The 26,563-nt window shown below is 53.1% G+C and overlaps 1 protein-coding gene and 1 long non-coding RNA gene across 2 annotated transcripts in view; one reads left to right on the forward strand and one right to left on the reverse strand.

Annotated features, from left to right (window-relative positions):
* The window catches only part of LOC308057213, a 183,746-nt gene that overhangs the window by 153,687 nt on the left and 3,496 nt on the right, over window positions 1-26,563 (reverse strand). The gene's annotated exons all lie outside the window — the stretch shown is intronic.
* On the forward strand, window positions 9,432-10,568 carry LOC308057233 (ubiquitin carboxyl-terminal hydrolase 42-like; the record flags this gene model as incomplete). Its single annotated transcript, XM_080411353.1, has 3 exons — window positions 9,432-9,618; window positions 10,063-10,173; window positions 10,249-10,568. The coding sequence occupies 3 exons, from the start codon at window positions 9,432-9,434 to the stop codon at window positions 10,353-10,355; spliced, it is 405 nt and encodes a 134-aa protein (XP_080267479.1). The 3' UTR covers window positions 10,356-10,568.

Raw genomic sequence — 26,563 nt, forward strand, 5'->3', positions numbered from 1 at the left:
CTCAAGTTACACCAGGAGAGGTTCAGAATGGATATGAGGAAAAACATCTTCACTGCAAAGGTCCTCAAGCATTGGAACCAGGGAGCTGGTGGAATCACCAGCCCTGGAGGTGTTTCAATAGAGGTAGATGCAATCCTTCATGGCATGATTTAGTGATGGAATTGGCCGTCCTGAGTTTACATTTGGATTTGATGATCTTTAAGGTCTTTTCCAAGCTAAATGATTCTCTGTTTCTGTGCTTCTATGCTATTGCAAGCCTACCTAGACAAGTTGCTGAGAAAGTTGGTTTAGGTGACCCTGCCTCAGCTGGAGGGGTGGACTCGATGACCTCCAGAGGTTAGTCCGACCTGAAAAAACACCATAGAGCTATAAAGGCATATATAAAATGTGTCAACACAAATAGAGGGGCTCGGCTGAAGATAAGCTTAAATGTGTCAACACAAATAGAGGGGCTCGGCTGAAGATGAGCTTGTGGGAAATGGCTTGTGGGAAAGATATTTGACAAATCTGATGAAACAAGCATGCTTTTCTGTGGTCAGGACCTGGGCCAGAATGAGGGTGATGGAGGGGTGTGGTATTGGGAGGGAAAAACGGTCTCAGGAACTCCTCATGCAGGAGGACGTGCCTGGCTGCGAGGGGCCTGTGAGGTCAGTTCTGCCTCTGGAGGTGACAGGCCAGCATCAGGAATGTGGTCCCTCTGCCAAGGGACCCCATAGGCCCCATCCAGGAGAAGGGCTCGGATAGAGGTTGTTTTTGCTTGGGACATGATGGGACAGCAGCAGGCACATGGCTTGATCATGTCCCTGGGAGAAGCTGAAAGGCCAGCAGCAGTTACGTGGTTTGGGAGACCATGTGGAGGTGACTTCACTTTTTTGAGGGGAAAGACCACCAAAAATAGCTATTGAGTTAGGTCCCCTGCTTGGAGGGTAATTCCTGAAGTGGTAAAGCTTTCCTGGGTAGTGGGGAAAAATAAGGAGAGAGAAAAAGATTTCACAAAGTGTAATGTTGCAAATGGAGAGTGGCTATCGGGAGGAAGAACTGTCACTGCAAGGGTCCTGCGCGGTGCGAGGGCTCAGCCAGAGGGAGCCTGGATCAGCCCATGGTTTGTGTTTCAAGGAACAGCCGGTGAGAGTGGAGGTACCTCAGCGAAGGTGTGGCAATGTTGGGGTGAGAGCAAGGCAGGGCAGCGAGATGGTGCCTACAGCCTGCAGGGGAACAGGGGCAGGGCTCCAACCATGCAGGACAGCCTATGGTGGGGATGGCAGAGGGCACTGGCAAGGCTGGAAGGCACCAGTAGAACCCAGGTCTGTGTCCCCTTGGCTGTGGCAGCTGTCTCTGCCTCTGAGGGCCATGACAAGACATGATGTCCTCACGGCACGGGGGCATCGTTGCCTCCTTGCGGGCCCATGGGGAAGCTGGAAGTTGCTGTGCCCTTGCTGTCCTTCACTGGGCATTGGATGCCCACCTTCCATGGTCCCCAGGAAGAGCCCTGAGCCCTGTGTGAGGGACAGCACCGACCTCCCCACAGGCTGCAGGTCACGGCTTGGCCTTTCTGCTTCATCAAGCAAGCCAAGGCTTTGCTCAGCAGCAGAGCTGCCTGCACAGCGCCTTTGCCTACCTGCACTCACAGCCTCCAAGGATGGGCTCTAACAAGGCCATGGGGAGGCTTTCTCAGCCATGGCCCTCAGCGGGGCCCATTAACGCTTCCAGGGGCTGTGGGCTTTGCTCCTGACTTGGTGTTCTTGAGAGGTTTCTTCAGTCTCCTCTGAACACCTGAAGTCCACAGCACCACAGACACCCTGGGCTCATGACGAGGCAGAACGCCCTGACAAGCCCAGTCTCCTCCATTATGGACATCTGGTCTTCAAGTTTGGCTCCTACACTTCATGAGATAAGTTTCAGCTGCACAGTGAAAGAGAAAGGCAGGCAATGAGCACTTTGGGGAATTGATAGAAAGCTTTTCCAATTGCTATTGATGCACAGTGTCTCCTGAGGAGGTGCAGACAGGTAGGAAAAGCAGTCCCTGGAGCTAATCCATGTGTGGACAGCCTTGCTCCTCAGCTCTCCAGCCCCACGATTTCTGTCCTCAGCTCCATGAGACTTACATCACTTGACATCAGACTTCTTCAACCAACTCTGCAGCTGAATATAGCAAATTCTTGGCAGTAAATATTGGCTGCTTTCCTTAGAGAACGGGGTGTACACAGGAATAAAAGAGGGATTAATTATTGTGTGTGTGTGTGGGGGGTAGTGGGTTAGAAATTACTAAATAAAAAATACATTTCTCAGCTGTATAATTGTTAGCTCAAGCAAATCCCCATGAGGTCTATTGCCACTACTGAAGAGTTGCCCATAGGGAAAATTACAGACACTACTGAAAGACAGTCCAGCTTTTCCTCTCTGAACCTTAAAGCAGAAGCTACATAGGTAAAATGGATTGGAGTGATCAAAGAGAAAGAGGAGGAAGGTATCTGGAGATGAACTTCTTAACCCATAGCTGCAAATCAGGAAACCAGGATGTCAGAATATTCCAATTGACTTCAATTTCATAGAAGGCACAAACTTTCTGGAACTCACGACAAATATTAGAACGTTTTCAATTATTTTTTTTTTTTTACACATGCATCTGTAGAAATTCTCCCACTTTGATCTACGTATACGCAACAACTGGTATTAAAACCAGCACAGACTCTGCCTTCAGACGCCAACTTCATATCTAATGCCGTTCCAATTTGCACAGCTCTCGGGGCTATTTCTCACACTTCTTCCTGCAAAGCCTTCATGGCACCTGCAGGGTCCTTGACTATCTCTTCCATTGCTGTGCATCTCGTTATCACTGCCTTCTCCAATTCAGGAACCGCTAACCAAGGAGTAACCGAGGCCACAAGCAGGCTGATGATCTGGGCTATCATTATGACACCCATTACATCTGAGAAGCTCATAGGCCACTAGGAGGCACGTGGCCATGAAGGCGAGTTTGAGGTCCCTGGAGTGTCCCGTTCCCTTGGGGGATTGGCCATCAGCAGCCCAGCTGGTTATGGCTGCAGTAAGAAAGACACTTGGACTCTGAGACAAAGTGTCATTTCAAATGGCCTTGGTTAGAGCAAACTCTCCTCACACAGAGACAATCGTGTCAGCTGTATTCCGTCCCTTCCGAGGCTGGGAACACGGAGTTTACAGCGTTGGGAGAGTGGTGCAGCAAGTGGTGCAGATCCTGCCTGCAGAAGGCTTATCCCACATTGTCTCATGTCAGCTCTTGAAGTGTTTTGTGCCAGGGAAACCCATTCTAGTCATCACTTCTCGTGTTCTAAGAGGAGATGTTCACTTGGGAGTTGGTAACTGCAGTCCCAGACAAAGGTAAGGGCGTGCGGTTGGCCATTCACCAGCAGCTTCCTGCAGATTTCTTCTTCCAATATGGCTTGTTCTGCAAGCCAGGGACACACTCAGCACAGCTCAGCCTGAAGGCCAAGAGGTACATGGAGCACAGCACAGGCCTGCTCAGGTTTCCTGTGACACTCATCACTAAGTCCTGCATGTGCAAAGGTCTTCTGCTCAGATTCCCTGAACCTCCTGATGAAGGTTAGCAGGGCAGAATTGTGAGCAGAAAGGAGCAGCAGAGGCGTTCTGTGCTTTCAGCCCACTCTTCAACATCCCTCCGGTGCCTCTCAGGGTGTGCGTGATTAGGTGGTTGGGAGCAATGGAGTAATTTGGCCCTGGAAGGACCTGTGAGGGGAATGGTCATATAATACTTTGGACATTGTTTCTCATAATCACAATCTGTTTGAATTGGCAATAAATGAAATTGGCCTTTGGCAAGACATCTAATTGGTCATTACAGGGATAGGTGAGTAATCTCTCTGTCTTTATCTTGACCCATGAGCATTGCTGGTTTATTTCCTCCCTTGTCCTGTTGAGTCAGGCAAGTGAATGAGCAGCTGGGGCACGGGTAGGTTTCGAGCCAAGGTTAACCCACCACAGGACCACATCAGGACTGCTGTGCCCGGAATGTGGCTCCCCAGCACCAGAAAGACCCCGACAGATTGGAGCAGGTCCTGAAGAGGCCAGAAGGATGGGTGGGACCTGGAGCACATTATGGGCGAGGAGAGGCTGAGAGAGTTGGGGGTTTATTTGAGGAATCGTCTAGAGTGAAAGGCCAGAGCGCTGGGCCCAGGGCTGCTGGATGGCAATCCTTGGCCTGTTTCAATATTTGTCAAAACAAGGCCATGAGCACATGATCTGGCTGGAAGTCTCTGACCACGGCCTTGGCTGAGTGACCAACTGTGGCAAGAGCTATGGGACACTTGTGTGTAAGAAGTGTCTGTAGGAAAATGAATCACTTTATATTGGAAATGGCAAAGGAGTTTGGTCTCACTAAGCCACCAAGAAGGTTAGACGTGACGATGCAGCAAAGGTCCCTTGCTGGGGCTGGGGTCTATGACCACACAGGGAAATGAGCGGTGATTGGGACTTCTTGGGGAAATTTTCCCTGCTGCATCCTCCCTGGGGTCTCCAAGGAACATGAAACAGTGCAGGCCCTCTCCTTTGCTGCCTTGCTTCCCTCACCATGACCCCTGGGTCTGCACCAGGACCACCCTGCTGTGTGCCCCCATCCTGCACACCCACACAGCTGAGCTCTCACTGGTGTTGCCCTCTCCCTGGACCTTCCCAGCCCAGCCCCCCCCCCCAGCTCTGCCCACCTCCCCTGCCCTCTCCCCAGCCCAGGCAGACACAGCAGCCCACGCTGGGCTGGCCCCATGCAATTGCCCCCCCAAAGGGGGCTGCAGAGCTCTGGACACTCACCCCATGGCCATAGACCATCACAAGGGCACAGGAGATGCTGGTGGGCAGAGAGGGGTCTCATCCTGCCAGTCAACCCCAGGGCTGGCACCAGCCATGGCATGAAGGGACAGAGGCCAGTGTCCCCCTCTGTCTGCTGATCCTCTCTCACAGGGACCCTGATTGCACACTCCCGGCAGCCCCTCGGGTCCAGTCCCTGTCCCCAGCACCAGGCTGCTGGCCTGGGGGCTCCGCAGGCACCTCCTGCGGCACCAGGGACACAGCGGCTTGCCCCAGCTGGGGCATACACAGAGACACCTGCTCTTGCCCAGGGAGGTGGTCTCAGGCATGGCCCTGAGCAGGCGGTGCTGCTGTGCAGGGCAGCGGTGCCTGAAAGCCCAGGGAGATGGTCCCAGGCACATCCCTCTTGGTCACCCACCATTCCCATGGGCACTGGGCACCCACACGCCAAGGCTCAACACAGGCCCATGCCCTAACGCGTTGCCCCGTGCCCTCCTCCCCTGAGCCATGGGGAACCCAAGCCCAGCAGCACGCTCCTGGGGGCAATTCCTGCAGCCTGTTCCTGAGCTCAGCTTTGGAAGAAGAGCCCAACGTCCAGACATGGGCACTGAGAAAAACCACCTTTATTACAGAGATGCAACACTGGAGGCCAGCTGTACCACCCTCCCATGCACAAAAAGTCCTCTGGGTCACACAGGCTGGGTTCCTGCTTTTGAAGAAGTGCAATGGGTGCAGATATTGCAGGGCAAACAGGATTGTAACAGATACAGTCATAAATGTACAGGATGATCCAAAGATGAACAGGAAGTCCCCTGTGAAGATACACAAGGCAGCTCATTTCTCCTGAGAGACACCTGACTGCAGCAGCTTCTTCACTGCACCCGTGAGCTCCTCGTTCCTCACGCTGTAGATGGCGGGGTTCACTGCTGGAGGCACCACCGAGTACTGCACTAACACCACCAGATCCAGGGATGGGGACGATATACAGAAGGGCTTCAGTTGGGCAAACATGACAGTGCTGAGAAAGATGGAGACCATGGCCAGGTGAGGGAGTCACATGGAAAAGGCTTTGTGCCAACCCTGCTCAGAGGGGACCCTCAGCACAGCCTTGAAGATCTGCACATAGGACAGCACAATGAAAATAAAACAACCAAATCTTCCTAAGGCACTAACCACAATAAGTCCAACTTCCCTGTAGTAGGTGTGCGAGCAGGAGAGCTTGCAAAGAGCCTGGCCCCATCCTCCTGACATTCACCCTTAAGGGATTTGTAGGCATTGGTAAGACACCCTCAGCCTTGTCTTCTCCAGGCTGAACACACCTAGCTCTTTCCACCTGTCCTCATAAGAAGGGGGATGCTCCAGACCCCTCATCCCCGTCGCACTTCTCTGGACCCTCTCCAAGAGCTCCCTGTCTCTCCTGCACTAGGGGGCCCAGCACTGGACACAGCACTCCAGGTGGAGCCTCAGCAGGGCAGCGCAGAGGGCACCCCAGGCAGCCCTGCAGACATATTGGGTGCCTTTGTGCCAGCCACCGATACCACTGCTGCAGGGCAGTGAGCTCTGTCCTCCCTCTACCCAGCAGATGCAGAGCAGCCCAGGCACACAAGGCACATCACACCGGGGTCTCCACTCGTGTGCCTGCATTCTCAGGCTGCTGGGTTTTCTCTCCAACAAGCCTTACTAGCCCCTGGATGATACAGTTGGGGAACACGCCAAGCAGTTTCACAGTGGGCCTGTCAGCAGCTCCATGGTGTGCCTGGAGATCTCCTTCTCCTCCACCAAAGGCCCTCAGGGCAGCAGATACCTTCAAGTCTGAAGAGAGCTTTGCAAGTTGCTCTTTGCAATACCAGCAATGTCTAATGAGGGCAGAGGTGTTCTGCACAGGTCTGACAGAGCTTCCTAGGACCTGGAACGCCTGGCAGCTGGTTCTGGTCACGTTCCATGTTGGCTTTACTAAGAACAGCAGTCAAGTTTTTCTTGTCTGTTTTATTGCAGTCTTCCCTTTTTTCTTATGTTTCCCTTTCTCCGCTGCCCCTCCCTCCCTTTTTTTTATTTTTCTCCTCCAGGTAACTACTGCTTATTGTGTTTTGTTTAGTGCAGTGCTACTAAAAAGCTAAATATGGAAAACCACTCTGACCAGGTCATCTCATGGACAAGATGCCTTTGTGAAGGGAGCCTGTCGGCGCACAGGAACTTTTCAGCCACGTTCACACAACCCATCCCGCTGACTGCGGCATCTTGTGAAGCATAACGGTTTGCCGTGTGCCCAAGCACAAGAGCTGTAGCTGAAGTGTGTGAGTGGGGAACGGGAGGAAGAGGCACAGCCTACTTGACATCCAGCTGCCGGGATCCTTCACTTCCCTGGGTGGCATTTGGTGCTGCCAGCTCCTGCGGCCTGGCCCTGCAGCCAGCTCAGCAGGGAGGGAAATTTGCACCTACGCCTGTCAGATGCCAGCTGGAGGAACAGTGCTGAAGGAGACTTGGAGCGGAGCTGACTTTGTCCTGAGCAGCGAGGTTGTGGTGTGACACTGCGATCCAGCCTGCGCTGGTAGTTGGTGCCAGGAAAACAGCACTGGAGTCCTGGTGTCCTGCTATGGCAGGGGCAAAAACGGCTGCCCCCAGCAGGGGAGGGGCAGGGCAAGATGCCCTGAGCAGGACAGGGACAGAAGTCAATGCCCCCTGAGGGGCAGGAGCAAAGCTCGCCATCCCAATGAGGGCAGGGGCATAAAGAGCCCCCTGAGCAGGGCAGGAGTCAACCCAGGTACCTGGTGTGGACAGGGGGCAAAAGCAGCCTCCCCAGGCCAGGAGGGGAAACACCAGCCATCCCCAGGGGCACATGATGACAAAAAGCCACCCAAGCGAGGCTGTGGCCAAAGTGGATGTCCCAAGCACAGGCTGAGTCCTGGGGGCAGATGCAAGTCATGGGCAGGTGCTTTGCTCCACGAGTCTCACGCACACAGTCCTGTAGCTGGGACGAATGGCAAAGAAACCCTGCGCAACGCGACGGTGCCAGCCACAGCTGTGCACGGGCAGCTTCCAGCCCGGGGCAGGCGCTGACTCCTCTGGCTGTGCGCAGCGGGGAAGAGGTGGGAACTGTGCCGGCGGCCGAGCAGCCCTTCGCCAGCAGCACGTGGGGAAGCCCAGCGGCACCGGCTGCTGGCTGCAGGGGAGGTGCCCAGGCTGGGGCAGCTGCCTGGCCACAGCGTGTTGCCGTGCAGCCCCGTGTCACAAAGGGGCAGTGATGCGGCACCCGCCCGGAACTTGGGCCCTCACCAGGCCAGGGCTGGACATCCTGAGCAGCAGGACGGCCAAAGCCAGTTGGGCTGAGCTGCCCGTCAGGATAACTCGGCTCCTTCTTGAGCTACTTGCGTGGCTTAAACATTTCTCCTTTCCTGCTGACTGCTCCTCAGCTTCCACCCTCTTCCAAAGGTAACTAGGACTTTGCTTGTGGGACAGGTCCTAGAAGAGGTAGGTTGGGGATAAAAGTGGAGGCTGCTCTCGACCTCCCAAGCTGTATGCTGAGCTCTTCCACCCTTCTAGGCTGGCCAGACAGCCGCTATGGGTACAGTTCCTGTTTGGTAATTCCTATTTTTTTGCCGTTGCCAAGGCTAGGGAAGTAGGGAGGTGGCAGGCCGAGGCATTGAGCTCAGCATAGCCTGACCCGAAGCCCACCTTGACTGATGGGTCAGGAAGGGAGACCAGAAACACAGCCCACCAAAGGCAACCGTTATAGTAGCGGCCAGACACCGGTCACTCCTGCAGACAGGGTGGGCACGTGTGGGCTGGAGAGCCAGAGGGCTCTGCTGCTAACAGTCGCTACAGGCAGTTAAAGCAACCACTTGAACACTTTTGATGGCAAGTGTTGGCCTCTCTTTTTTATGGTGGTTGAATGATTTTCTTGAGCTCCACTTTCTTCATTGCAACCAGGTGACGGTATTGGTGCTGATCTTCTCTTTCTGGGCCGCATCTGGACATTCTTTGCCAGCCAAAGCTTCCTGCTCTGCTCCTGAGAGGAGCCACGGCCACAATGGGAAACGACTCCTGTGAGTAACAGCTTCACCAGCAGCCTTGGGCTTTGTGAGCCCCCAAATGCAATGGGCACGGCTGCTGCTCCATCCTGGAATGTTGATGTGGGGACAACCTCGAGGGAATTCTGGGCTGTTTCCTGAGAGCAGCCAGGCCTACCCAGGGTTTTTTGATTGGGCGCAGCAATTGGTCATTTTGTCCCTCCTCTGCCATTCTACACAAGCATTTGGAAGATGACATTGCTCGTAGAACAAACTGACATCAGTAGGGTTCCCTTCTGGGCTTGGTGCCTGCTTGTTTTCGTCAAGTGACAGTCAGAAAAAGGGAAGGCTTGACCCGATCATTCAAGACTCTAGATGGAAAGGCGAGTATCCCGAGCCCAGAAATCAGAGTGTGGGTTTGTTGGATTTCCAGCAAAAGAAGGAGGTGAACAGGCTATTTTCCCAAACCTTTTCCAAGCAGTAAATGTCACAGGCAGTGTTGGGTTTCCCCTGTTCTGGCTTGGAGGTTGGAGCTGGTTGTCCTGGGTGCTCCTGCAGAGAACTTGGCTTTTCAGATACGCTTCTGTGCAACAAAACCATCATTTCCCTGCAGTCCTTGCCGAGGGAATGGCTCCACCACAAAGGATCCTCTTTCCCCCGGAGAAGATTTGCGTGGACTGGCAGCAAAGGCAGAAAGCTGGAGCAGGCCTCTACAACGCGGACAATATGTGCTTCCTCAACTCCGTGCTGCAGTGCCTGACGTACACACCTCCTCTTGCCAACTACCTGCTCTCTCATGAGCACAGCAGCTCCTGTGAGTACTTTTAGGAAGATCTCCTTGTCAGTCTGCTGGGCACTTCCCAAGCATCCCCAGAACCTGCAACGGGATGTAGGAGAAAAGCAGCCCTTCTTTGTCAGCTGCCCCCAAGCTGGTGTTCTTGGAACACTCAAGCCTAGAAGCCGCTTGTCCTATCAAGGTGTGCTCGCTCTCACAAAGACGCCTCTTTCTAGTCCCAGGTGTTGTTCCCGATTCCTGCAGGTTAAACTCTCTCTGCTGGTTGCACAGATAACTTCTGTCAGTGAAGCATCCCTCTCAAGAATGTTTTCTGTGTACTGAGATGTCCTGGGCATGCTGGGCCGTTGGCACCTGGGGAGGACTAGGAGACTGTCTAGGACAACTCCAAGATCTCCATGAGGTTTCCCATTCAATGGCTCTTTGACTAACCTGACTGGCTTGCTTCCCTCCCTCCCTCTTCAGGTCGCCAGCAAGGCTTCTGCATGATGTGCATCATGGAAGCGCACGTTAACAATGCCTTGAACACCTCAGCCAGTGCCATCCAGCCCAGGGACGTCATCAACGCCCTCCCACGTAGGTCACCTCAGCTACTTTGATGTGCTTTCCTCTGTTGGTAGAGGACTGAAGTACTACCTTCCTCTTGATTAGGAATAGGAGGACATTTCATGCTTGGCATGCAGGAAGACGCCCACGACTTCTTATGCTGTACTGTCACTGCCATGCAGAGAGCTTGTCTGGCTGGAAGCAGCGCGTAAGCACAAACAAATGACCTTTCAAAGTTGCCCAGCCTTTTGGCTGCCTTGATGTACCCCCATCAAGGAAACACTACGCCCAGGGCTTGCAGGCAAAGGAAAACTCTTGCAGGAGATAACTCTCTGCTTTACTGTTTCCTTCCAGCTGGGACATCTCTTCTCAATATACTACCATCGTCCATCAAATATTTGGGGGCTTCCTGAGGTCCAGAGGTATGTTTCCACAAGTGTTGCTCTCCTTACACTTGCCTGTGCCCTGCTGTGTGCCTGTGAGAAACAGATGAGCGTGTGGCTGGCTCTAGAAAAGATGAAAAGCATAAATGGGCACGACCTATCGACTTCACCTGTTGCTGAGCATTTCCCTTTGCCTTCCAGTCATGTGCTGCAGCTGCAAAGCAGTTTCCGATTCCTACGAGGCCTTCCTGGATGTGCCTTTGGATATCAAAGTAAGAGGGTTTCTCACTGGGCTTCAAGACGTCCCAAGCTCCTTGTGGCTTCCCAGAATGTGTGCAGCTGGCCTTGAAAAGTGCACTGTGAACACAGGAGAGCTTGGTGGGAGGTGGGAAGTGGTATGGGAGGTGTCCTGCAAAGGCCACGGCAGCGGTCTCCCTGTAGGTGCTGGGCAAGCACGCATTATACTCTCTGCACTGAGGGTCTCTCAGCCACCATCTCTTTGCCTTCCCTCAACACCCACCTGGCTCCTAGGCTGGTGGCTCGTGTTGTTTTCATTCCTGATGACCCTGCACACCATCGGCAGCTGAACTGAGCGGTGGCACGGTGAGGTAGCTCTTGATAGTGTCAGCCGGAAATCTCTGGGAAGGGAGGGAAATGTTCGGCATCATACCCTCTTTCCTCCTCCCTCTGGCCACCCTTTGCAGGGTCATGGTGGGTCTCCTCAGTGTCATCCACCTGGGTCTTGTGGGCAACTCCCCCTGAGTGCTTGGGCGAGGGCATTTCCCACAGCTCAGAGCTCTCCTTTCTCACCCCTCCAGGCAGCCTCATCTGTCACCGCAGCTCTGGAGGACTTTGTCAAGCCCGAGCGGCTGGCTGGTGAAAACAGCTTTTGATGTAGCAGGTAAGAGGATGTCTAACACCAGATTAAGACTTGTGCCTGTGTGGAGATGCTGCCTGTCATCGAGCCTCAGGAGGTTCGATGCACAATCAGGAGGCACAGCTTTTCTTTCTTACGGCCTAATGGTTCTGAAGAGTCTTGAAATGGCGTGAGGACGTGTGAGGTGGAAAAGGTTGTCTGGCTGCCTTGGGGCAAGCTAGGGTGCATTTCAGTGCTTGGCTCTCTGCTTGCTTTCAAGGTGTGACGAGATGGTTACTGCCTTCAAGAGGTTTACAATCGATCGCGCGCCCAGGGTGCTGACGCTGTGCCTGAAACGCTTTGATTTCTATGGCAAGAAGATCGGCAAGGTGTGTACGCAATTGGAGGGCAACTCTCTTTCTCTTCCTGGAGCAGGAGATTTCCCAAAGCAGGATGCTCTGTCACAAGCTGTTCAGGTGGAGCTTTTTGTGTTCCCTTCTGGGGCGAGGAAAGCTCCTGTGGCAGGGCAAGCACATGCTCTGCTGCGACAGAGCTGCTCTGGCCGAGAACAGTTTCCTGCCACCCAAGGCGTTACCTGCTGCTTCAGGGACAAGAAGTGTTGATGAGCCCCAGAGATGTATTTTAACATGGCTGGGCCCCGGTCTTGGCAGGCTTTTTCACGTGGTATGGCAGTATCCTTCCTGAGCCCTCTTGGTCTCTCCGCAGTTTGTGCAGTATCCCCAGTACTTGGATCTCCGGCCATACATGTCTCCGGGAGCTGCAGAACCGCTCCTCTACGCCTTATACGCTGTCCTGGTGCACAGCGGTGGCAGCTCTCAGGCAGGACACTATTTCTGCTACACAAAGGTAAAGAGCCACTTCCTTTGTCACCGGGAAGAATGTGTGCTGGGGAAGGCAAACTTTTCTGGTAGCCAAGCTTTTGGGGAAGAAGGTCTCCTGACTGGCTGGATGGGATTTGCACTGGTGGATTCTTGCTTCTGTAGTTTGCTGCCTGTGTTTTTCTGCAGAAACCACGCAGTTCATCTCCAGGTATCATTGCCTTTATTTACAGGCCAGCGATGGACTGTGGTACCAGATGGACGATACGTTGGTGGATCGTTGCGACATAAACACAGTTCTCACGCAGCAAGCCTATTTACTTTTTTATGTCAGGTAATAGCCACTACTGAAATGTGTCGAGAATGCATTTCCCTTTCCCAGTTTGGCTATTTTCCTTCCGATCCTCCTGAGTGTTTCTGTCCTAGCAGACAGTTACTACCCGCATCACTCAGTGCTGTCCAACGTGAACTGCCCCCCGTCGGTCCTTCCCTTCCCTTGCTGGGCTTTAGGCTGCTGCCCCGATGTAAACTGCTACTTGTCTGCTCTCTGTAGCTGTTTGATACAGAGAAGAGTCCCTAAAGCGGCCTACAGGGAAGATCTGGGGGACTCCTGATCAGGGTGTGTAGTGATTAGGTGAGGGGCAGCAGTTTTAAACTTCAAGAGAGTAGATTTAGAGTTGATCTTAGGAAGAACTTGTTTACGGTGAGCGTGGAGAGACACTGGCAGAGGTTGCCCAGAGAAGCTGTGGATGCCCCGTCCCTGGAAGTGTTCAAGGTCAGGCTGGACAGGGCTTTGAGCAACCTGGTCTGTTGGAAGGTGCCCCTGCCCATGTCAGGTGATTGGAACTAGATGACCGTTAAGGTCCCTTCCAAGCCAAACCATCCTGTGATGCTATGATTCTATGAAATGGAGGCCGTAGGGGGTATGAAGGTGAGGTCTTGCTGTGACAGGGGCAGACCTAGTGGGAAGACCCCAACTGAATTTCCCATATTCTTGTCTTGACGTGCCCACTCCAAGTAAATGAGTGAACCCCAGAGGGGGCTGCAAAAGCAGCTCTAAACAAACATTGATCCTTGTTTGTTCTTTTTCTCCCGCAGATGCTCTGCACGCAGCGCTACTTGGGAGCAAACCCTGCTGAGGCAGGGAGAGAAGATCAGATCCCCAAGGCGCAGCTATGATCTCTGCAGCCAATTAGTGGAGCACAGAGAGTACCACCAGTCATCAAAGAGGAGGAGAACAAGTCCTCCAAGTCATTGTCATGCTCCCAGGATTGACACAAGTCAAGGGCTTCCCAACAGTTTTTCGGAGTCACCTCCTGCACCCAGGTCTTCTGGGAAGAAAAGCCTGCTGAGGCAGAGAAAGCGGAGCAGATCCCCACGGCGTGGCTATGATCTCCGTAGCCAGTTTGTGGAGTACAAAGAGTACTACCCCTCAGCAAGGAGGAGGAGAAGAACGAGTCCTCCAAGTTATGACCATGCTCCCAATGATAACGCAACTCCAGGGACCTCTAACGGCAGCTCCCAGTATTCTGCTTTCAGTGCTGCTCAGCAGCAAACCCTGCTGAGGCAGAGAGAGCGGAGCAGATCCCAATGGCACTGCTATGGTCTCCAAAGCCAGTTAGTGGAGCATGGAGAGTACCACCAGTCATCAAAGAGGAGGAGAACGAGTCCTCCAAGTCATCGTCATGCTCCCAGTATTGACACAACTCAAGGGCTTTCCAACAGTTTTTCCGAGTCACCTCTTGCACCCAGGGCTGCTGGAGAGAAAAGCCTGCTGAGGCAGAGAGAGCGGAGCAGATCCCCACGGCGTGGCTATGATCTCCGCAGCCGGTTTGTGGGGTACACAGAGTACCACCACTCAGCAAGGAGGAGGAGGAGGGTTTCAGTGCACTACAGATGCAGCTGAGAGAAATACTCAGGGTGCTGTGGTGGAGACACGGGCGGTTTGCAACCCTGGATGAGTGTGGAGCACAGCATCTGTATCATGGAAAATCAGAGAGGAGGAGGAGGAGGAAGATCCAGGAAGCACCGCAGGTGACTCTAACTTTGAACAAGCTGCACAAAAAGCAGCAACAGCCCACCCTGTCCCTCCTCCCAGTTGCTGTCTGTGGTCACCAAGAGCTCAGAGGGAGCTTCCAGAGACTGGGACAGCTCCGCCAGCTGGCCCACCTGCCCACAGGACCATTGAGGAAGAGCTTTAATCTCTCTTCTGCTTTGGGGATCACCTTGCAAAAACAACACTCATTTGGAACCCACCAGCAGAGAAGCCAAAGCCAGAATTAAAAGCAGTTGCTGGCCTTGCACAAGTCACTGAGGGGGCATGTACTTCTCTAGGTTTTGGGGGAGTTGGTGGAAATACCCAGTGTGGGAAGTTTATGCCATGAGGTTTTGAAAGCTGTGTGCTTGCACGGGCCCCTCTTGACATCTCTTCCATTTAAACATGGAGTTCAAGTCACTCAAATGGAAAAGGGCTGGGTGAGCCGACAGAGAGCGGGACCGAAAAGGACTGAACAGCCGGGCCCAGCGGGTGCTGCTCGGTGGCACCAAGTCTGGTGTGAGGCCAGGAACTAGCGGTGGCACCCAGGGGTCAGTACTGGCTGCAAACCTCTTTGACACCTTCCTTAATTAATGGTCTCCATGACGGGGCAGAGGGCACCCTCACTTTGGTAAATGACACCAAAGCGGGAGGAGCGGCACTTAGGCCAGGGCATCGTGGTGCCATCCCAAGGGACCTGGGCAGGCTGGAGAGAGGGGCTGACTGGGACCTCATCTAGTTCAGACCTCCTGCAGCATACACAAGCCAAGCCTGTGTATAACAACGAATATGCAATGTACCATGAAGCCTAAAGACTGAACAAAGGAGGGGAGAAGTTAGAGGAGAGTTCATCGTAACTTTGTCCCGTGGGTCTCCAGGTACCCAGTGAAAGCACAGCAGCTGCTTTGACTGCTCCGCCATGTCCCTGCACCATGACGCGCTCAGCATTTTTTCCAGGCAGAGTACAGAGGCGCTAAGGGGGCCAGAGGGACCCTGCAGGGCTCCTTGAGGGACTGTGGGACAAACAGAGTGCCTGGGTCGCCCTGACTGCCTCAGGAGGGCTCCCATGACCTGGCTGGAGAGCAACACAAGGCTCTGGGGCATTACAGACACCTATGGAGGGGTGCCGTGGAGACTCAAGGGGAATGGCCGAATCTAGAGGGCCAGGCCCCGAGTCCAGTGGGCTTTCTTTTGGTGCTAGAGTCCCTGCAGAGGGGTCTGGGGTGCAAGGAAGGGCTCAGGAGGCATCCTGGGTGGACTAGAGCGAGCCTAAGAGAGCTCCAGGGCAAAGACAGCTCCAGCGCACCCTGGGGCAGAGGGTGCCCAGGGCCAGGTGGCCTCCACAGCCATCAGGGACCTGGCAACAGGCATTGTGATGTGTGGGGGAAGGGAGCGTGGCATGGGCTTGTTGTGCTCGTCATCTCCCTGCCCCTTTGCAGTGCCTTGATGTTGCAGCTGGTACAGGCACTGCCCCCCACCAGCGCAGGGACCCTCACACAGCACTCCAACATCACTGGCACAAGCTGTCCAGAGAGGCCTCTGGAGACGTTCCAATGCCACCTGCACAGAATTTTGTGCAATCTGCTCTAGCACAGCCTGCTTTTACAGGGGGGTGGACTAGATAATCACCGGAGGTTCCCTCCAACAACGACCACTGTGTGATTCTGGGACTCGTGGCACTTTGGCTGAGGAAGAAGATGTCAGGATCCTCAGGCAACCCAACGTCTGACTGCCCTCCCAGTCTCCCTGTCCAAGAAACCTGCCAGTCCTCACTAGCAGAAATTGGAACTCCACACGTGGGCTTGCAGATGTGCATGAGCACTGCAGGGCAACAGCCTTCTCTCTCTTCCCCGTCCTATACTGCAGGGCAAGTGCAGATGTTCTGCGGAGGGACCACCAATCCCCACGGGCCCTGCTGCCCTCCCTGTCATGCAGTGGCTCCTCTACCCTGGGCTCCCTCTACTGTGTCCCAGACCAGTGGCCTGCTGTGATGGCACAGCCAGTGGCACTAACCTGCATAGCACATTCCCAGTCCCTCAGGGCCACTGGGTGCCAGTGGGGAAGCTGGGTATCGCCCCTGGCCAGGACCCAGCAGGAGTTCCTCATGGATGGCAGGGATGCCAAAGCATGAGGAATTCCCTACTGGATGCCAGGGAAACAGCACAGAGCCCTATCCATGTGAAGCCACCCCCGGCAGCCCCTCAGCCATAGCTGTGGTTACACAGAACCTCACCAAGGAGCTCATCCGCATCGTCCAGGACACCCTCATAGTGACCAAGCAGTACAAAACGTTTTTGCAAATGATGATGGCCAAGTTGCGAAAGGAAGCCTGTGGTAGGACACCCCCCCCCGCAGTGCCCTCCTCCCCCCTGCCAGGAAAGAGGAGCAGCTCTAACCAGGCCTGCTGCAGCCCAGAGGGTGGCCCCAGGGCCTTCGAGTGGAGCTGCTGGGGGCAGATGCAGACATGGAGAAGACAGCAGATGGGGACAAAGACCAAGGGCAGGACACGGTGCCAAGCAGAAGCAGCCCTATGCAGATGGGCAGAAGGAGCCCGGTGGGGGTGACGGAGGAGCCCCTTGGCGCCAGACAGAATCAGCTCCATGGGCCTGGGCAGCACCATCCATGTGGGGCCGGGCAGGAGCACCCCAGCAGAGCCCAGGCCCCAGCACCGGGTGCCCGTGGGCAGGGCACGTGGGCAGGCGGCCTCAGGACTGTGCCAGGCAGGACTGTGCCTGCAGGACGGCTGCTCCTGGCTGTGGGGCTGCTCAGAGCTTTGGTGGAGATGCGACTGCTGGCCCCACTGCATCCGCTTCTGCAAGCCCCCGTGGTGGCAGCGCTGCTCCCAGAAGAGCAATGGATTTCCCTGCCAGTGAGCGGCTGGCAGGGTGCAGGGCTGGGAACCCCCTGGGCTGCCCCCCATCTGAAATGTTCAGTCTTTTTTCTATCCTGGTGCTGGGGCTCATCCGTCCGTCCCGCAGCTGGGGCTGTGTCACTCTGAGTGCCTGAACCCAGTGGGGACAAGCAGGCATTAGGCACGGCTTGCACCCACAAAACAGGGGGTGGGGGTGTCTGGTACCACAGTGGGTGGCGTGTGGGGACCGGGCTGGGCTGGAGAAAGGGGCCGGCAGAAACCTCATCAAGTCCAACAAGTGCCGAGTCTGGTGCCTGTGGAGGAACAAGCCCAGGTCCCGGCACAGTCAGGGGTCACCTTGCTGGAAAGCAGCTTGGCAGAGGAGGTCCTGGTGGGCCCCTCAACGAGATGCCTACTGGGCAGGGGACTTGGACCCCTTGCAAAGGGGGGATCCAGTATCTATTGAGACGCCACAGTTAATCCATACACCACAAACACAAAGTCCTGTTGTCCCCGGGTTGGCATATTCAAATGCCTAACAAATGGGGTAGGGGCTTGGTCCCTTAAACACTTTTTGTCCAATACAGATAAGAGAGTTGAAACACAGGAAATAAATCCCTTACCCCAAACTCTCCTCAGGAACTGTTTGTGAGCAGTTAGTTGTGAATCATGGAATAGAACCAAGGTATACCCCAGACTTGCGAACCTTTATTCCAGACATGTGACCTTGTTGGGGTTTTCTTGCACCAGGGTTTATACCTGGAGATCCCATATGTTAGGCAAAAACTACCAATCGAGAAAACACATTGAAATATATGTGGTTTCACTTACTATCAAAACAAAGTGGAATTTTGTGAGGGAAGGAAAAGAAAAAAACTGTGACCTATCAACACGCTCCACCGTTCAATATCCAGCCCCTCAGGGTCCTTTCTGGGCATGTTCAGGTGGCAAGTTGTACTTCACACTAAATAGTTCCCTGAAATTATTTACACATGCCTAAGGCACTTGTGTATGTCACTTTGCTCCTGTGGGGCTTTCTTGGGGTCTTTTGAGACTACTGGTGGTCAACAAGTTGCTGACCTTTCTTGGGGCACATGCACTCTGCTTGTATTATAGAACTCATTTATTCTCGGTGCTATATGGTTTTGACAGCAGTGCTCTGTTACCCCACCTCCCTTGGCTATTGTTATAGCCCAGGTGCCTCAGAAGGCTTGCCACCCTTTGCTGAGTTTACTCAATAGGTCTAGTTAATCACTGCTTTAGCTGCAGCCTCTCCTGATGACTCTTTACAACTTCATCCTGTCAGCGAGAAGCATCCAGCTCTGCCACTGAAGGGCAGCAGGCTCCAGTCACCAGGCTGCTCCCCACAGGGCACAATCCCTACTGCCTGGATCTCAGTGGTGAGAGGCTGTATATAAAAATGGACTATTTTCCAGCAAGGGAAGCAAGGCCTGAACACGCATACTCTGGCTGGTAATTCTCCCAGGCAGCTGCATATTCCCAGTCCCTCAAGGGGACTGGGCTTCCCCCAGGGCTGCCCCAGCCCAGCCTGACTCCAGCTGCCCGGGGGCCCGGCACGCTGGGGGGTGGGAGCTCCCCCCCACACACACCCCCGGGCAGCCAGAGGGCAGGAGACACCCCTGCGCCAGCCCAAGGGCCTCCCTCGCCCCATGGCCGGCCCCATCCCCCCCTCAGCCTGGCCACAGACCCAAAACAGGCTGCGACCTCCCAGCCCAACATGGCTGCCAGGAGGCTGAGGGTGGGCAATTACAGCTCCCAGCACAGCCTGGGAACAACATGGCCATGGGGCAGCCCCGGGCCTACAGCTCCCAGCATGCCCTGGGAACAACCTGGCCATGGGACAGCCCCGGGCCTACAGCTCCCAGCATGCCCCGGGAACAACATGGCCATGGGACAGCCCCGGGCCTACAGCTCCCAGCATGCCCTGGGAACAACATGGCCATGGGACAGCCCCGGGCCTACAGCTCCCAGCATGCCCTGGGAACAACATGGCCATGGGGCAGCCCCGGGCCTACAGCTCCCAGCATGCCCTGGGAACAACATGGCCATGGGACAGCCCCGGGCCTACAGCTCACAGCATGCCCTGGGAACAACCTGTCCATGGGACAGCCCCGGGCCTACAGCTCCCAGCATGCCCTGGGAACAACCTGGCCATGGGACAGCCCCGGGCCTACAGCTCCCAGCATGCCCTGGGAACAACCTGGCCATGGGACAGCCCCGGGCCTACAGCTCCCAGCATGCCCTGGGAACAACCTGGCCATGGGGCAGCCCCGGGCCTACAGCTCCCAGCATGCCCTGGGAACAACCTGGCCATGGGACAGCCCCGGGCCTACAGCTCCCAGCATGCCCTGGGAACAACATGGCCATGGGACAGCCCCGGGCCTACAGCTCCCAGCATGCCCTGGGAACAACCTGGCCATGGGGCAGCCCCGGGCCTACAGCTCCCAGCATGCCCTGGGAACAACCTGGCCATGGGGCAGCCCCGGGCCTACAGCTCCCAGCATGCCCTGGGACATCCCTGCCATGCAGTCGGGCTTTTGGGGGACACCAGCCCCCAGCCCCAGCCCTGCAGGCCGGGGGCCACTGCCTGGGGCTGCCCGAGCACAGGCCCGGGCCCTGGAGCCTGGGTGGGGCAGGGAGGAGGGAAAGGAAGGCACCGAGTGGCAGGGAGAGGTCAGTCAAGGCGGAGGGGTGGCCGGAGAGGGACAGGAGGCGGCCAGAGGGGCAGGGGGAGGGGCTGGGAAGGGATGGAGAAAGGACAGGGACTGGTGAGGAGTGGGCAGAGGGATGGAGAGGGACAGAGACAGAGGGGCAGGGGGGTGTCGCAGGGAATGCAGGATCAGCAGCAGGAGAGAGGGACAGGGAGAGGAGCGGAGGGGTGGGAAGGGGGACAGAGGCACAGACCAGCACAGGCAGGGCAAGGGGACAGGATGAGCCGGCTGTGGCTTTGGCAGTGGCGGCAAAGCTGCTTCTGTGGGTCTTTCCTTTCCCCCTCTGCCCTTATATCCTCCCCAGCCTTCCCCTCGGTGAGGCTGTGTCTGTGGTGTGCCTGCTCTGGTGAAAGGAGCTTCTGCACCAGCCTGAGGGCAAAAGAAGAGGGGCAAGGAGCGAGCTGTCGCAGTCCTTAGTTTGCAGGTTTAATGTATCCTCCCTGTTCAGAAGACACAGTGTGTCTGTGTGTCAGTGGTGCCGGCAGATTTTTATTCTTTATAGCAATTTCTTTAAATACCAGACTTCATGCAGAAGGTTCACATTCTGCTTCTAGTAAACGGAATTGCTTTTATGCATGCTGCAGTCTGGAGGTGGCAAGTGCCAGGTTAGAGATGAAGATGGAAATGAAAGCAAGTGACGCACACGCAGTGGTGACCCTGCCACAAGCATGCTGTGTATTGACCTGGGAGAACGCTGCAGGGACTCTCAGAAGTCAAGGTTTTCAGTGCTGTTTCTGTGTTTGATACCCAAGGGATGGTTTCCCTCTGTGTGTGTTTCTGGGCAGGCATGTGCATGGAACATGGGTGTTTCTCTGTGCCGTAAGTGGGACTGATGGCAGCTTTTCATTTCATTCCAACTCCAAAGTAAAGATTGTACCTGCAAAAGAATTCAAACAGCCGTCCTTCTTTCCCAGAGCGAGCATACAAGCATGGGGGAGCGGTTTACAGGTTCAGAACTTCAGCCAGCTCTGGATGGTAAACCCTCAGGAGAGGAAAGAGAAGTCCCACTTTTTTAACTACAGCTCTGCTTCCCTTAAGATGTCTTCTTGTTAGATTGTGTCGTTAGTCAGATTAAGAGCACATGATTCAACTGTGCTTGTTTAAGAAGATACTTGAGGGTTACTTACTGTCTTAAATCCTCTTACGAAGTGGAGGAATAAGGAAAATAAGGAGAAGAAACCCTGTGCTCAGTAACGGTGTGACGCAGTTCCTTAATTACCGGAAAAGACAAGGCCTCCCACCGTGCCCCCCAACCCTGAAAAAGCACAGCGGCCACTATTGTTTTAGCAATGCCCAGGTCTCCTTCTTTCAAGGCTTGGCGTCTTATGCTAGCCCACACATTGTGTGGGTCGGGGGGATATAAATCTGGCTCTTTTTCAGGGTCCACCGGCCCCGGATCAAAGGGGTCTTCCTGTGGGGGGTAACCTGTGGCAAAAACATTCAAGGGGTTGGGGGGTTTCAGGTTCTGCAGCGGTAATGGAGTTACTGTAGGAGAGTTTCCTTCCCCCCCCGGCTTTTTCTCTGTGACTTTTTTCCTGTGCTTTCAAAATCTCAAAAATGCTTTTCCACCATGGGAGCATGCACTGCGCTTTGGCATCCCCCGATGTAGCCGCATCCCATCGTTTTACCCCCACATCATCCCAAAGCTCTCGCGTAAACATATTAGATGCAGTCACAGTGGGTAATTTTACCTGTACCCATCTAAGGATTGCCTTGAAATCATGCCAGGAATATTCTTTTCATGCTTATTAAGGAGAGCTTTCATAAGCTCAGATAATCTCTTTTGGGGGAAGACCCCTGATTGCCCATGTTTCCCACAACTCACCTCTAAATTCCAGAGGGACATTTTTTTTCAATTCCTGCTTCCTTTCAGCAGCTCATTCAACGTTGACTCGTGACCTGCTGCTCAGCCTGGCGGCTCATAAACCCATCACGTCGGGGTCACCAAATTGCCGCGATGAGAGACGGGACGCTGCTTGATGCAAGCAAATGTCGATTTATTGTATACAATCACAAGTTTATATATGTTATCAGAGGCTGCGCGCTTTAAACAGATTGGTTCTTTAAACTACACATTACATACTAGGCAATCCCTCATTGGTTAACTACAAACAAAGAGCGCTTTAAGTAAGTTTCAACAGTCATCAATCAGCACAAAGTTGTTACTTCTCTTTTGGGCCATCTGTTCCTCATTCCCTTATCTTTACTCAGCCTGACTCCTCCTGTCAGTTGTTACCTATTCACATGCCTTGTCCTCCCGAGGTTTGTAGCCATCCTGCCAAGGTTTTATGGCCGGCCTTGCAAGGTTGATGGCACACAAGCTCCAGCACATCCCCGCTTATCAGCTGGACCGTACTTGGAGACTTGCCTCTCAGGCTCTGTCCATATGTTCATGGCAGGGGTTCACTGCTTGGCTCTGTGCTTGCCTGAATCTCTGCTGCCACTTTTCCGTGGCTCCGCTTGGTGGCAATGGAAACTCAGCTGTGCAGGTCAGAGCAGGGGCTGAGATGCTGAAAGCATCACAGGGAGGTTGATGAGGAAGCTGAGCAAGTGCCTTCCCTTCCCCAGCACGCTGCAGATGAAACCAGCATCAGCTCTCCTTTTCCCTTAGGCTTTGGGGGAGCTGTTTGTTCCTGCCTGCAGACAGAGAGCGGCTGCAGGGCAGAGCTGGGCACACAGGGGCTGTGTTGCGACGGAGGGAAGACACAGTCACTCAATATGAGTGATCAGCAGACTTCGTTTATTGTCCCTTACAGTCACCTTTTATATCTTGTTATAATTAGCTCATACATATTACAAAAGTTAAGCTCATTATTGGTTAGTGGCCTAAATACCAAGCCCGCCCCAGTTTCTCTTCTGTCGTTTTCTGTTCCCACCTGCAACATTCTTTTCCCACCAAAATCTTCCTGTTATTGTGTAACAAAAACAGCCAAAGACGGTGTATTTTGCTTTACTTCAGATAAGCTGAGAGCGATGTGCATTTTTGTCCAGCCAGCTGGACTATGTCTATGAGACCTTTTTTTCAGCTAGCCAGTTATACACAATTCCCCCATTTTTATTTTGGGCGACGTAGGCTTGGTTGACCATTTTCAATAACAGCCTTTTAACACAGGAAAATACACAGCCAACTTATAAAATCTCAGTTCAGAAGTATAATTCCAGAAACACTTGAAAAATAAAGTTAGCTTGAAGCTTTAATTTAGATGCTCTTTCTGTTCCAGTGATATAAAAAGTTTAAAAAATTCAAAGGCAATTTTAAAGTTCTGAACATGGACTAATGCAAGCTCAAAACCCAAAAGGAAACCAAACTGGTGTTTGACTAGGAATATTTGCAAATATTTTAGTGGAAAATCCCTGACCATTAACAATTTTCTGTCCAAATAACAACTGCCCTTATGCAACCAACCAGTCCATACATTTTCTGAAGAATACCTCATTGATATCAAAGAATTAACAAAGGGAAAAAATTAGTTCTAAGCTATATACATTCATAAGTGGATTTTTCAATAGTTACACACAGATTTACACACTAAGCCATAATGGCTTGTAGGTGATACACACAGGAAGAGTACGTTGCTTATCTGTCTGAGTGTCTATGCTAAATTTGACAACTATGCCACAAGCCAAGCCTACATGGGTGCTGTGTGTTATGCACGTTCCTTAACAAACAGTATACTAGACAAATTCCCAAGATCTAGTCCCCAACCTAATTATATTATTTTGTAGCCAATTAAGGAAAATAACACAAATGTGCATATCTACGTGTGCACACACCTTTTAGTTCCGAACCAATCTGTGATAAAAGGCCTTAGCCTTATGGCATCATCAAATCTTAACGAGTACAGTAATTAAAAATGCAGTCTTACTCTAAGTGTGATTTATGCTGACATTCCCTCAATGCTACACGTATTTCTCACTCAACTGCCTCAAGTTAAAACAGTAGTATTTGTTAATATGTATTAAAAAATCATTAATTCTCTACAATAGCAGTTGACTTCCATAACACTATGGAAGCAAAAGAGGCTTAAGATGGGTTTTCTGAATACTAACAATTTATTTTAGACTGTCTAAACTCAGGTCTTGAAAGATTTCACTCTGCCAGACATAGAAACACTGTTGCACTCCAGTTGTGATATCCCTTTTCCCAAGTTGTCACATGCACATCTTGCTCAAGCAACCTTATTGTTCAAGTTTCTCTCTGCTACGTAAAAGCAGATTGCACTTGTAGATATAAAAGACAGCACCCTTACTTAGATTATTACCTTATTACCTCCTAACTCTTAGTATACCTTGTATCTCTGATTTCATCACTTCAAAAATTCACCAGGACCAGGTAAAACCACAGCATCAGACTAAACTACACCTTAACTGCTGATTCAAATAAAGGCATTCTCTTCAGATATGCCTAATGCTTACAAATAATTTGGGCTGGTTTTGATCAAAAAACCATTATTACAATAATGATCAAAAATAATAATCCCGTTTGCAAAATGCCTTTAAGCCAGCCTCCTAGTCCCAACCACTTTCCACATTCAGAATACAGCATAAACACAGAATACAGAATAAATTATCTCCATCAAGGCCAAGAGGCTTCTTTTTATACACAGAGTTGTTTGCTAGTTCAAAGCAGAAACCCATTTCTTGTAGGTGACATCTGAAGCACTTTTTTTTTTTTTTTTTTTTTTTTTTTCTGGGTTTGTAATCAAGTCCATATTTTTCCTTGAGAAGCTTAAGCTGTTCCACTTGTTTCAGGAGTTATTCCAACTCTGAGTTGTCGAATAGGTCCGTATTTCCCAAAAATATCATACATTTCCTGCGCTGTGATTTTATACGGCAGGTTCCAAATATAAAGGATTCGATTAACCTCTGGGGGCAGCCAGATGTTAGCTCGCTTGGCCGCTTGCATCGCCATGGCGCCAATCGGAGGGGGGGTGGTGCCGCCTTGGAGAGAAACCGTGGCCGGGAAGGGGCCTGCCGGGCCGCGCGCCGCCACTCGCTGCTGCCGCGGGGGTCCCGGACGCTATCCCATACGCTAATAACCCGGGTAATTCCTTTTTACAATCTATGACCAGAACGCTCCGCTTTTCTAAAAAGCATATGAGCGAATCATATGTTGCTTGTCTCTCTACACCTTCGTCAGCGCTGTTGCAGCCTTTGCAAGACTTCGGCGATGCGTGGTCGGTGGGACCCTCTGTAGGTGCTCCCGGGCGCAGGGACTGTGCCCTTCCGCCTCCTGCGCTGCTTTCAGGACCGGTACCCGAAACTCCGTCAAACCGTGTCTCGCAGGTTCAGCCCTCTCTAGGGTCCCTGTTCGGGCGGCATTTGTTGCGACGGAGGGAAGACACAGTCACTCAATATGAGTGATCAGCTGACTTTGTTTATTGTGCCTTACAGTCACCTTTTCTATCTTGTTATAATTAGCTCATACATATTACAAAAGTTAAGCTCATTATTGGTTAGTTGCCTAAATACCAAGCCCGCCCCTAGTTTCTCTTCTGTCGTTTTCTGTTCCCACCTGCAACATTCTTTTCCCACCAAAATCTTCCTGTTATTGTGTAACAACAACAGCCAAAGACAGTGTATTTTGCTTTACTTCAGATAAGCTGAGAGCAATGTGCATTTTTGTCCAGCCAGCTGGACTATGTCTATGAGACCTTTTTTCAGCTAGCCAGTTATCCACAGGGCTGAGCTGGGCTCTGTCAGCACTGGCAGGGAAGGGCCCTGGGGCCAGAGAAAGAGCTGCTGGCAGGGACAGCTGCAGGCAGCAGAGCCCTGGGCAGGGAAGGGGGGAGATGCTGAGGGGAACCCTGATGCAGGGCAGATAGGGGCACCTCCTGGCCATGGTCTGCCGTGCAGGTGCCTTCCCTGAGCAACACACCTCTGCTCTCCTCTCCCACCCAGCACAGCCTTTAGACCGTTGGTTTCATGTGTTTCAACACCCCCTGGTCCAGCAGAGCAGCAGAAGGGATGAAGTGCATCTCTCCTGCTGCCACGCTGCCATTTCTCGCTGAGCAGAGCCTGAGGGTGACTGTCCTGCACTGCTGCTGTGTGGGAGGTGGTGTGCCGGGCTGGGCAAGGGGAAGGAGTTCCCGAGTGTCCCTTTGTCTCTCTCCTGGCCTTGCTCAGATGCTATTGGCATTGCAGACAGGCTCTCTGGCAATAGGGGTTTCAGCTGCAGGCTCAGGGGCAGACCTTGTGGGTCCTCCTGTGCAGACATGTCCTCTAGCATGGAGGTGTCCCAGCTTTCCCCTAACCTCTGATGCTGTGGGCAATGCAGTCTGTGAGGCTGGGGGAGGAGCTGACGCTCTGTCTCGAGCTTTCCATGATCAGGACCCTTGACTATCTACCTCGGGTGTCCACCCAAGGTCTGTGCTGCTTCCAGGGCACACAGTGATCCCTGGGTGTCCTTGGATAGCAGTGTGGTGCTGAGCCTTCGGGAAGGGATTGAGGAATTCTGTTCTCTGCAGTGGATCCCTCTGCTCTCAGCAGTGCCTGGCTGCTTGTCAGGGTAACATGGCAGTGTGATCACTCTCCATCTAAGAAAGGAGCAATTGCCGGGCAGCTGGGAAGGAGAGGGATGGAGAGAGCAGAGTGCCTGCCTCTGCCCTCAGGCACAGACAGTCCCCTTGCCTCTCAGCATTCACTCTGCTCTCCCTGAGCACAGCACAAAGCCCTCCTGACCTGACTCTGGCCATGGCCGTTGCTCAGCACAGGCAGAGCCGAT

This window comes from Falco punctatus (genome assembly GCF_963210335.1).
Source record: "Falco punctatus genome assembly, contig: scaffold_40, whole genome shotgun sequence".
NCBI classification, from domain to species: Eukaryota; Metazoa; Chordata; class Aves; order Falconiformes; family Falconidae; genus Falco; species Falco punctatus.